At 32.7% G+C, this 13,172-nt stretch overlaps 1 protein-coding gene across 1 annotated transcript in view; it reads right to left on the bottom strand.

The window, feature by feature from the left end:
- Positions 1-13,172, bottom strand: part of NCAM2 (neural cell adhesion molecule 2) — a 291,248-nt gene that overhangs the window by 120,356 nt on the left and 157,720 nt on the right. The window contains exons 5-7 of the mRNA XM_005524057.3: positions 11,645-11,782; positions 7,223-7,340; positions 1,900-2,060 (exon numbers count right to left, since the gene is read on the bottom strand). Coding sequence (XP_005524114.2) covers positions 1,900-2,060; positions 7,223-7,340; positions 11,645-11,782 — 417 coding nt within the window. The remainder of the gene's footprint in view (positions 1-1,899; positions 2,061-7,222; positions 7,341-11,644; positions 11,783-13,172) is intronic.

Raw genomic sequence — 13,172 nt, 5'->3', positions numbered from 1 at the left:
TGCCATTTTCAGACTGCTTTTTTTGACACATTTAATGGAAAAAGATAAGTAGTTGTTGGCTGTATATATGACTGGGGGTTTAATCTGTGTTAAAGAAATAAAAGTAAAGTTTATTGTAGGAGAAATTAAAACCCCTCTCCACTACAAATTAGCTATGACCACTTAGGACAGGGATGTGGGAGATGCTCTAGAGAGTTCTGTGGAAACTTAAAAAATAGAAATTATTTTCCATACAAGAAAGGACGTAAGAAATTCAGGAGTTCAGGATGTCATGAAAACATTAAGGATGTGTAGATTCATAATGTATTTAACCAACTATTTTTATATATTTTATTATATCCATAAAAACATTAGGATTTAGCTTTCCATGGAGTCCCCAGAAAAGTAGTTGCTAAAAGATGAAAAAAAAAAATACATGAAATCTGCACTCTTAGTCTGGGTGTCTCCTTTTCCCTGTCCATTTCATTAAAAAATTTCCTTGCTGTAGGCAAGAACCAAGAAAATTTCAGGCACACTTAAAATTGAATAACACAAACTTGAATAACACAGTTATTTCTGACTGAAACTTCCCTAAATTAATATCAAAATTTGAAAGTAATTTTTATTCCTTCAATTTATTTTTTTTTAAAGTTTGGAAATACAGTTTAACGAAATATTTCTGTTTTACAAACCAAGATGCTATACTTCTTGAGGCTGGGATAATATTTAAGATTTTATTTCATCTTCTTTCCTTTGAAAAGAAATTGAGAATAACTCTCAAGTACCTAAGAGCAACAGCCCAATGGTTAGGCAATCCACCTGAAGTACAGAGCTGGAGACAACACTCCATGAGAGTTTCTCAAAGAGGAGATGGTGGGATGCATGAGAACACAACCATGTTCACCTGACACCATGACTTCAGCCTCAGGCTTCCAGACCCCAAATGCCAGCATTGTACAATCCAACATCTGCCCTGTTCAATGTAAATTATCAGATTACTCTCTCCCGTTAGAACACTTTAACTTTTATAAATTATTATTACCTTTAGCTGGGAATTAATGCTAAACATTATTTTTTTTTTTTTAACTGGGAAGTTAATTTCCTCTGTCCTAAGTATGGCATTTAACTGTTCAAATAAAAATTATTTTCTGTATAATACAAGATATATTTAATGTAAAAAAATGCAACACATTCATTTTTGTATGGTTTTTCATAAATAAGTTACAGCCTTTTTTCTTGCACAGTGATTCTGAGGGATGTTTTCTATATTCTCACAAATATCCACTCTCACTAGGTTATATTTTAGCAAAACTTCAAATAAATTAACAGTTCTATGTAAAGGAGGGAATCATTAACATGGTTGGAGTGGTTGGTGAGCATAGAAAGAGAAGTAAGAGTTTTGAGTTTATTACTTTTGTCTTTTGAAACTCAGGGCACACAGTATTTTTGTAACTATGTCTGCAATTGTGCACTTAAAAAATAGAAGTCAAGAAAGAAAAATTAAAGAAAAAAACAGGAAAATCTCTGCATGGCATTGCATTACTAAAAACCCTCACTGCTTAGAAGTCAAAATGACCTGTTTTCCCCCCTTTTAGAATTTCCCCCTCTCTCCTCTTGGTTTTCTTGCAAGCAGTCAACTTCTAAATGAAAATCAGACAGAATTAACTATTTAACACTCCTTTGTAATGCATGTGAGTAGCAGAAAAGCAAATGCTGAAGATAAGCTTTTCAAAATGAAATTCAGATGCAAAGGTTTAAGTAGCCAGCAGGGAGAAAAGAAGATGTAAAATCTTACAGAAAGCATTTTGCTGCATCAGTAGGCACCTTACAGAAATACTATTTCACTGAAAATTGTGAACACCTATTTCCTTACTGTTTACATTTTAAAAGGAAAGATGGACCATATTATGCAGCACTTACCAAAAACTTGAAGGAATGTCTGTTTTTTGTCATTTCCTGCTTTGTTTTTAGCATTACAGATATAAGGACCCGCATCAATATTTTTTATATCTCTTATTGTTAGTTGTGTATTGCTTCCTCTCAGGACATATTTTTCATTTTCCTCAATAAGTTTACCATTCCTAAAAAAAAAAAAATAGATATAGATATAGATATAGATATAGATATAGATATAGATATAGATATAGATATAGATATAGATATAGATATAGATATAGATATAGATATAGATATAGATATAGATATAGATATAGATATAGATAAATCAGCCATTTCGTTCCAGTAACAATGTACTATGGAAGCATTAATAAACAGAAAATAATATTTGAGGGAAGAGACCGCTATTACACCAGCCTCAAAAATCACAATTTAATTGTCAGGTTAAAATATAAATATGCATTAGAAATACTATAGTACCTTTATTCTTCAATGTTCAATACTGACCAAATGTTGGAAAAATGGTTGTGAATAGGATTCTAACATATGGCTTATACTTTAGGAAGGGCATAAGGAAATTGGTTATATATTGTATGTGAGAAACTATTAAAAGCATATTTTTCAAGTGTAACTGCTGCAGTTCACAGTAGTAATGATGTAGCAACTTATTAAAAAAAATTACATTCACATAGAACCTGTTGGCTCATGAAGAACCCACTCAAATTATTTCCTCTCAGTTGTTGTTGGCTAGCCACAACTTAGCAAGCAGGCATATCTCCAGATGTTAGAATGAGTTGCGACCAGATGGTACAGAAATAATAAAATCTTAAAGCAATTCTGTGGGCTGATTGAGGCTTTACTGGTCCAGTTGAGCACCTTGGCCTACACACAGCTGCTTTTCCAAGAGGGCATTACTCAAACATCCTAATCTATTCAATATATTTAGTTTAGGATATTTAAATTTTTTCAAGATTTTTAACAACAATGATTTCCAATGATTCCAATAAATCATTGTTATATATATATATATATATATATATATATATGTTATAATGTTATGATTATAATCATAATATAATATGATTATATTATCATACAATGATAAATATATATATTTCATATTTTCCTAAATCATATTTTCTCTAAAAGTGAGGCTACTGCTTATTTCTTGGGCGAATCATAACTGTTAGTAGGAGTCCCCTGATAGCTATATAGTTTGCACTTCAGTAACACTTTTTTGTAAATAATTCGAATCCAATTAGTTGCCAACTCAAGACATTGTTATGATACTTGTTCATTTCCTTTCCAAAGAACGTCACAGAAATTGTTTTACAGAACAGGAAAGGCCTAATTTTCACAGAAAACCAAACCAAACCAAAAACGGGACAAACAGAAAGAGCCACCCAAACCTATTACACAACAACAAACAAACAAACAACAACAAAGAAACAGTAACAAAATATTCCAAACAACCAAAACCCCCCCAGTGATTTCTTTAAGGAGTCAAAAGTCTAAATTCAAGGTCAAAATCACAATAATTGATATTTATAGCAGTTTCTCAGTAGAAATGACATAATGAGCATTTCCCTGGACCTTCTAGTGAGCATACAGATTCATATTGATACTGATATTGGATATGACGAAAACATGAATAATATACTTAAAGAGGATTTATTTTGTAAGATAATTCTAAGTCCTGTCAGCAAAGACCAGGAAATTGATCCAGATAAACTTTAGCAGTGTAAATTATCTCCACAGCTATAAACACTGTTTTCAGTTGGACTATTCACATGAGTAAAGATTTCCAGTTCATGACCTGTAGTTTAGGATCTCTTTCTTCAGTCCCGGCTAATTTAATTCCATTGGTGTATTGCCTCTCTGAAGGTTATGCTTTACATTAATGTATGATTAGCTACAATAGAGATAACAGTTCAGTGGAGAATTAATTAAATTCACAAAATATCAACAAAATATATACATATATGAAATAGAACAGCAACTGAACTTTGATGACCTTTCTTCTTGACAAGGTATTTCAAAGTGACTAATTTTTATAAGTGCACCAAAGGATTTTTTGAGAAAAATTGACACATTAGTTCAGGTGCATCCATTTTAAATTGATCAAATCTAAATATCACCAGCACCTGGAAATAAAAATGGTCAACGTAAATAGCTCAAGCTTCACCACATTAGCTACTGTCTTAGAGAGCTAAAAGCTTGAGACTTTTGTTTTGTCCAGCATCTTGCTTACAGTCAACACAGAGATGAGAGTCTCTTCAATAGTATTGTCACCTGATTTTAAAAATGCAGGTATTTTTCATGGCCTCTCTGAAGTTGATCTTTTAAAATCAATTCATTGAAAACCAAAAAGGAAACAAAGGTAGTAAAAATCAAGATAATTTACTTTTAAATTGAGTAAAATAGCAGTGGACTGTAAGACTACCTTTGAAAAGATCCAGATTCTGCCTGCCTTGATAAAGAAACTTCATTAGACTGAATGAGCAAATAACTGGTGTGAGAGCCCATTTTAAAAAGCAACAAAGACAGAAGAACGCAAAAATGTCTATAACACAAGTCCTCAGTCTTCATGAACAGGCATGGATGTACTTTTTACACTATGAAGTGAAAATCTTGCAGCAGAATGGAGTAAAAAAATCTTTTCCACTCTTTTTATCAGTATTTTTCCACAGCTCTCCAGGATACTGAATATACTTCAGAATGTTTCGTAATGAGACATCAGGAAATGCTGTGATTATTTTCTGTTAGAATATCTAACACCATCTCTCTGAGGCCATTAGCTATACATAGCTATTCAGAGAATTCAGAAAACAGGCTTCCATTAAGTCACTTTATTAGACCTGCCCATTTTACAAATGGTTAACCTGAGACAAATTAAATAAAATGACTGAAGACACACAGATAAAATGTGAGGTCAGGTTTAAAACTGAACACAATTCCCTTAACTTGCTGTGACCAATAATTATAATCCTTCCAAAATCACAATTAAAACTTTATCAAATTCGAGACATAATTTCCATTGTTTATTAGAATAGAAACACAATAAAACTGAGGTTAATATCAACTTACTTTTAGCATCAAAAACCATACACATCAAAAAACAGGACAAAATAGAGAACAATTTGCCATTAATTCTGATAAACTTATTCAATTAGCTTCTCAGTGGATGACAAGCATATTAATATTAGATAAATTAGTTTAGATAAACTTCCCTAAAACTTAAGGACAATATTCTCCAGATTTTTCTCAAAATCAAGAAAAATTATATTTATTTGGTTTTCCTAGGCTCAGTCTAATTCCTAAACTATTGTACAAATGCATGGTCATTATCTTGACATACCTTTTAGATAAGAATAAGGACAGGAGATCAGCTGATTATGAATAATTTTAATTGACTAAATGAGTCAAAAAGGACCTGAAAATTCAGAAATTTGATGCAGAAATTTAGGACTGGAGTACCATTTAAAACTGTTTGCTTCCTCTGAAAAAAGAAGGAATTTTCTCCCTGCATTCTTTTTTCCCTGCTTGCATATCAAGAATAACATCCTGCCCCAAGGATAAATGTACTTTTTGATGTATCATTTTATAACATCTCAGTGTCAGCAAATAAAAAAAAACAAGAATATTTTCTACTGACAAAATACCCTAATCAAATTAAATTAAAAGATAATCAAAGGGGGAAAAGAAAACAATCAGAAGGGAAGGGAGACACATTAGCCAATATTCCTCATTATGAGATAGTTCCTGAAAAAGAAACAGAACAGATGTTTGAACATGTATGATTCAATATCCAGTCCACAAGCCTGAAAAGCTTCTGGAAAATCTTTACAAAAGATATTTGCAGAAAGGTTTAAAAATTTAGCTACTCAGGGGCTGTCAAACCAAAGGGAAATCCTTGAGTGGGCTCTGATTAATGGACACAGAGATAAGTGTCTCTCCAAGACACTTGGCCTGGGTATGTACCATGCTGTTTATAAAACATCAGAAAAATCCCACAACGGGTAATGGAGATATACGCAAATGGTGGAAATTTTTGTCATCTTCCTTTATATATAATATGTTGTCATACACAAAAATGTATGTTGTTGTCATACACCAAAGCTGTTCAGGATAGCAGATTTCAGGCAACTCTTAGGAATTTTGGTCAGATAGGAGAGTCATGTAAAAAATTACTTCAAAGACATCAAATAAAAAGAATATGATTTGAATTTAATATCAGTTCTTTGATTTGGGCTATACGTATTTTGTGTTTCTTTTTCCTCCTCTTTATTAAATTTTGAACTATAAGCCACATTAGGGAATTAACCTTGAATTCTATTTATTTGCACCTCCTGGGTTTCAAATTGCATGAGAGAAAAATTCAACTTCACAGCTGACCTATGGCACAATAAATTAAGGTATCAGTCAAAGGAAGAGAAATCTAACTTTGTTCAAACGTCCCAGAGAAGGTGAAGAATTGATGGAAATTGCTTCTATGCCCATTTTGAAAATGGGATGACCTTTTAATCCACTTGAACTAATATAAGTAGATGCAAATTATTCAGGTCTAAAATAAAAATGCTCACTGGCATGAGGTATTGAGGTACTTTATATCCCAGGACTGATGCATATCTTTGTTGAATTTGAAAGAACACAGAGTAAATAGATATTTAAATTTTTACAAATGTTATATGGTAAGTGTTCCCAAATGACATAGCTATACAATGCTCATGTCATTGCTATAATGAAAAAAACACACATGAGATTTAAAAGCAATTCCGTTTTCAAAGTGTTTTATACTTATAAAATACATTAAGTTACACTGAAACTTATTCAATGAAACATTCCTGGGTCATACAAAATTCGTACCTCTTTCTGATTCTCATTGAAATAGAGAGTTAAGGTTAGAATCTATTTTTACAAATGTGGAAAGTGTTAGGGGTTTTTTTATCAGTACTGCTGACCTGTAGTGGATACTTATTTATTGGATAAATGCATATCTGTGCATTTATGTGCAAAAGTTTTTCTTTGGTTGCTCTTGTACTGCTTTTGAGATATGGACTTATTTCTTCTCCATACATCTTCATACATGAAGAAATCATGACAATATGGTATTTTTATTACTTTTTACATTTACCTAACTTGCTGGCAACCTGAGTGTAACTGAATTTGTGTGAGTCCATTCACACATTTATGCTTAATCCAGACATAGCAGTTAGAATAGAAATGGACAGAAAATTTTCTTAAAATGCAGAAAGAAATTAAGGTTGCACAGCTTAATGGACTGTGATAGAAAATTGGGACACATTAAAACAATGTATTCTGATGTGGAGACCTTGACTGAACTCACCTGTACCAACTGATCTCAGGTGGAGGCGATCCAGTGGCTCTGCAGAACAAAGTTACTGCCTCTCCTCGATCTGCAGTGGCATTGAAGGATTTCTGTAGCAGAATGATTGCAGGGGGAACTGAAAAATAAAACATTATGTCCAGTGAATGAAAAATAAAATATTTTAGGTGTCTGAAAAAATTTAAATTGCAGGATCCTTTGCTAATTTGGGATTACAATTTAGCTGTTAAATTACAATTATAATTGTGCAATTAGGGATCAGGTTACAATGTAAATCAGTGTTTGTAGTATTTCTTTACTTTTCTTAACTACAAGACTTTTAATAATATCAGGATATTTATAACTTTTTTTTTAATAGAATAAATTATTGAAAGTCTTTTTCATCAGTTCTTCAGTTTTCTTACAGAACATTCTAAGATGACTGAAGTTACGCCTAACATGTATAAGACAATACACACATGAAACATAAAACTATGTACTCATGTTAGACAGTGTTTTTAAAAGAGGGGTCAGTATGCAGGAGTCTTTATTATACATACTTAATTCCTTTTACTGAGCTCCAGCATACTTCCTGGGCAGGAATATCACTAGCTTCCAAAGGGTAAATGTGATAAAACCCAATGTATGCAATCTACCTGTATTTCCAAAAATTTAATTTTGTTCTAATAGTGACAAATGTTTTCTGTTCTTGATGGGATGAAGTTATTATAAAAAAATAACATTTATAACATTGATAATAAAATAATAACATTTTATAACAGTTCACAAAGAACCTCTACCCAACAGAAAAAATAGCATTAATATTTGAGACAGAACAGCTCACATTTAACACATCTGTTTAGATATCTATTTCCATTAATTAACAAGCAAATATAAAGTGTTCAAGGCCAGATTGGATGGAGATCTGAGCAAGTGGGTCTAGCAGGTGTCCCTGCCCATGGCAGGGGTTTGAAACTAGATGGTCTTTAAGGTCCCTCCAATCCAAACTATTCTATGAAATATACAAATAAAAACCAGTCCAAGCAGACTGGATAGAAAATGATATATGGAGAAGAAGGAATGCCACAGAGAGTGAAAGGGAAAAGTTTAGAGGTCAGCTAGCAAGAACATCTTGTGCTATGACTTGTGAGAGCAACTCAATTATCCTCTTTATCTTTACTCTTCACTAACGAAAAGATGAAATGGACAACCCCAGTGAACTTGCTTTTAGTGTTCCATTGCACTCCCCCAGATTTTTCTCACCCACTCTTGAAAACCAACTGTTGTGGCTTTCTACCAAATATTTCGGAAACCTTTTCTCTTGTGAATCTTAAATATATCAAATTAACATAAAATCATGTACCAGAATTATCAATGATCAGTAATTGCATGTTGCTGTGTACTTTTCACACTTTTTAATGGTGTGTGTTATAGTGTTTCACAGATCACTTCTTTCCTATTTGAAGTTGTATGGGTCATTACTCAGCATACAAAACCCTTTTGCTATGCAACATGAATTTGTCCATCTCCGATAAAGAAAACCCCACAATGATACTTAGAAAGCTTTTAATGCATTTTAGCTATTTTGTGGTGCATTCTAATATCTAGACCTCAAAACATTGTCTGGCACATGAGGAGGTAATTCTTTGCTAGAAGTAGCAGGTTCAGTGCATTACTTAAGCACTTCAATCTTCCGAGAGATACTGCAATGACAATGAAATTAAATATTATTTTCTCTTTTCAAAAGTAAAATTTTATTTTGCTCATCATTTATCAAGGGATAAATCTGTTTTTCTTTTTATGCTCCTAAGTACATAGGTTGGATCTAAAGTGTAAAGCTACAAGAGGAAAAGAGAAATGAAGTTATGCTTGTAAGTCTCTCACCTTTCATACTTAAAGCAGATGGCAAAACTCAGCCCCATATAACTGTGTAAACAGTTCTCTCCCACTAATTTCAGTGAGATCAGCATGACTAATTTATGGAACTACTCAGAAAGTAAAAAATAAAACCAAGTAGTACATTAGGAAAAAATGACTGAAAAAAAAAAAAGAAAAAAAAAGAGTAGGGAAAAACAGAGAAAAGAACAAATAATATAAATTTTTGTTTACAGGACTTGAATTCTTTCATTCTCTTCTATGTCAACCATTTGTAACCACAGAAAATCCTGACATTCAGACCTCACTGTAAATATAACAAGAAAATAAATTCTACAGAAATTTTAGTGTTGTAAGTAGAATAGAAACATAAACATTAGATTTCTAGGAGATATTCTAGTTGTCAATTTCTCACCCATTATACCCTTCCAAGGATTTCCATACATTAGAAATTACCCTGATATAAGACTTTGTTACAAGATTTAATTATTTTTGAGTAAATTTGCAAACTGTTCATATGCAAATTTTAATTTTTAAAAAAACCCCTACTACAATTAACATGGTGTGCCATCTTTCATAAAGTACCCCTAAGCTGTTTAATTACAGTTTATCCTGCTTTGGATACCTCACATACTTTTATCCTGGTTTAGTTGAAGCCAGATAAACTTTTTCATTGGACTCAGTGATCCTCGTGGGTTGCTTTCATTTTACCTTATTCTGTGATTCTGATAGAAATATAGTTAGCAAAGATTTTGCACATTCCTGCAGATTCTACAGTGACTATTACAAAATAAGTAAATAAACAATAAAGATCTAAATTTGAATAACTTTTACATACAAATACTTTCATGATAATATTTTCCTTTATTTGCAAGCTTAGATTATCCTCCAAAGTAAGTATTATTTCTCTTTAGGAACAGGAGATGCAGTGGAAATATACCCATGTAGTTTTTGGCAGACTATGGACTGATCCTTCTTTTCTTTCTTTTTTGGTTTTTTTTTTGTTTGTTTTCTTTTTTGAATCCAGTTCATTCACAGGCTTTACTTTTCACCAAAAAAAAACCCCAAAATAAAAAACAAAAATACCTAAAATTTTTCTTTTTTTTTTTTGAATTTTAGTATTACTCTAAAAGCTACTTTGGATCAAGTTTTATCCATTCAACTTTATGTAGGCAAACCTATTTATTGCTACAAATGATGCAAGAAATATTTCTTAATTGATGTCAGTCTACATGACCAACCATGTCATAATCACTTATTTGGCAGCTCCTTCTCCGTCCAAGACTTAAGTTTAGAGATGAGTGTTAACATTCTTGCCTAGAGTCTTAATAAATATACAAAGGACAAGATTTGTTTTCATAATTCAGCAATAAATGATATGAAGTCAGACTATGGTTTGCAACCCAATGTTTTAGTTTAAATACAGACTCTCAGCTCAACTGCATATAAATACCAATAGAAGTGGAAGATAATCAGGAGGTGGATTCATATCCCTACACATAAATAGCAGCAGAAGAAAATGTCATCCGGCATTTTAAATGCTACCAGATGCACTGTTGGAATTGTACATAACCAGGAGTCGTGGTAATGCAGTGCCAGAATATACCACCTACAACAATCTAGAGAATTTTGCCTCAGATGTTGCTGCTCGACAGCATGGACTAGGAAATACCTGTGCCAGAATCTGCACTTCCTGATGAAACTAGCTGTGAATTCACCTAACATAATGACTTATGTAAACTGGAGTTTGCTGAGAAGGACCAGTCAAGGGCAAAGCATTTAAGGATCCAAACCTAAGACACACTGTGGAAGAATTGCACTGAAAAGCTGACAATAAACAGACGGCAAAGATAAAAAATGCCCTTTATGAACAGTCTCCTTTCCAGGCAATATATGAAGAGTTGGTTATCTTTCAACAGGTCAATGCTGAGTTTAAGAGAGGTTGAGTTAAATGCTCCATCTTGTCTCAATTCATTGACTTTCCTTTATAGAGGTTTATTATAAACTAGTAACATTTTTCATGCAAATTTTCAGGCAACTCTACATACTTTATTCTTCACAAAAATAAAATTTGAAAAAAATCTGTAACTAAGACTGTTAATAAAATGTATCTCTGACTTTTGGGACAGCCCATAAAGTCACACTTCATACAGTGAAGGTAAATTATAAAGAATATAAAAATCAAATTATAAAAATTATAAAAAATTATTAAAAAAACCCAGTTTTTTTTTAAGAGTAAATGACAAAAACACCGAAAACCAGACTGAACTACTATAATCTGAAATTCAAGTCTTGAATAGTTACTGTTCTGTAAATGATGAATAATAATGATCCATGCTTTACATATTTATATTTACTGATACTATGAAATGTGATGAATTCTATTTACACAGTATAGTAGATTTTTTTTCAGCATTAAGCAATTACACTTACAGTAAACCAATCCTAAACAGATATGACAATTATATTAACCAGTTGAATAAAGGGTTTTTCAGAAGTTGATATATGATAAAATAGGCCATAATAATCAATAAAGAAAGAAGTAAATTCACCAATTTTACTCCTTACCATTCACAATAACAATTATGTCCCGAAAGTCAATTTCTCCTCTTGCTTCCACTCTTCCTTCACATCTATATACTCCTTCATCACTTTTATTGATGTTAAGAATTTGGAGATTATTGTTTGCTAATACCGCAAATCGATCTAGAAAAGAAAATAAGAGATTAAGTGTCACAGATCAAGTAAATCAAGACAACATGAGGAACACTAACTTAAATGAATATTAAATACTTTCTCTGTACAATCTGAATGTTCATTGGCAAAACATTTGTACATTTAAAAGGAAAATGTAGGCTGACAAATTTGGGGTTTCTTTATTCCAAAACACATTGAATTTCCTAGAATTCTATGTGGATTTTCCATCCATAATTTCCTACTTACTCCAAGGAGTAATAAACTACAAGTTAAATTACAATTTAGTAAAAAATGAGTGGAATACTCTTGAGCATTTACACAGAATGCCAAAAAAATTAAATGGGGAAAAAAATACTCAAAAATTAAATTGAGCAATTTATAATATAGTAAGCAACAAAAGGCTGTTTCCCTTTCTATCTAGACTACCTTCTTTGGGCCTATTCTACAGCCCAATGTTTAATGATTTCAGCTTGCTTGCCCTTCTTCCCTCCTCCTGTTTCTTTCTTCATTTTCTTGGTCAATGATATATTTCACTGCCCTCTAACACTTCACAGAAATGGGTAGAAAGACATAACCCGAAAAAAGAAAGCACTCTATCTTCTGCAAAGGGCAGCATAAACAGAAATTCAACAGACATTCTGAGGAGCTGAAGGACATTGAAAAATCAGGTTATGAAAGCCATGCACACACTTTCCTCCACATGCAGCAGCAAAATTATAATCTGCAGGAGTAAACTGGACCTGAATTTAATTTTTCTCTCCCTTCTCTCTGAACTAGTGTACTGGGTTTATGTGTTGATGTGTTTGCGTCAAGAAGGAGCATGTTGGATAAGATATCCCCTTTGTAATCCACAGAAGATCCCATGCTGCAGCAAATTCATCCTGAACAATTACAACGCAGAGAAAGGATCTGCACTGGAACTGTTACAGACTGACCACAGACCACAGTTCCCATTCCCCAAATATCCCTGCACTCCACGGGGTGGGTGAGGTAGAGGAGTCAACAATTATAAAGTTGTGTCTGGGAAAAAGGAGAGGGGAGATATTGCTTTAATTCTTTCTTTGTATTTCACCATTTAACATGTTGGATATAAATTAAATTAATTTTCCCCTCCGTCAAATCCATTTTGCCAACGCTGGTGTGCGTTCTCCCTCTGTTAATCTCAACACATTTTTCGTCTCATTTTCTCCCACGATCTTGTTGTATTTCATTTTTTTGGCAAGATTTTGGTACTGAGGGGATAAAGAACTGGTTTATTTGAGAAGCTTCTAGAAGTTTCAGCCATGTCCTAGAGAGCCATTGCCAGCAGGCTCTAAGAAGGACATGCCACTGGCAATGCCATCAGCAACAGTGGTAGCACCTCTGGGATAAGAGATTTAAGAAATGGAAAAGTTACTGT

This window comes from Pseudopodoces humilis, chromosome 2 (assembly GCF_049639895.1).
Source record: "Pseudopodoces humilis isolate 2021_Gansu_Grassland_sample_001 chromosome 2, ASM4963989v1, whole genome shotgun sequence".
NCBI lineage: Eukaryota > Metazoa > Chordata > Aves > Passeriformes > Paridae > Pseudopodoces > Pseudopodoces humilis.
This window is presented reverse-complemented; position numbering and strand designations above follow the sequence as displayed.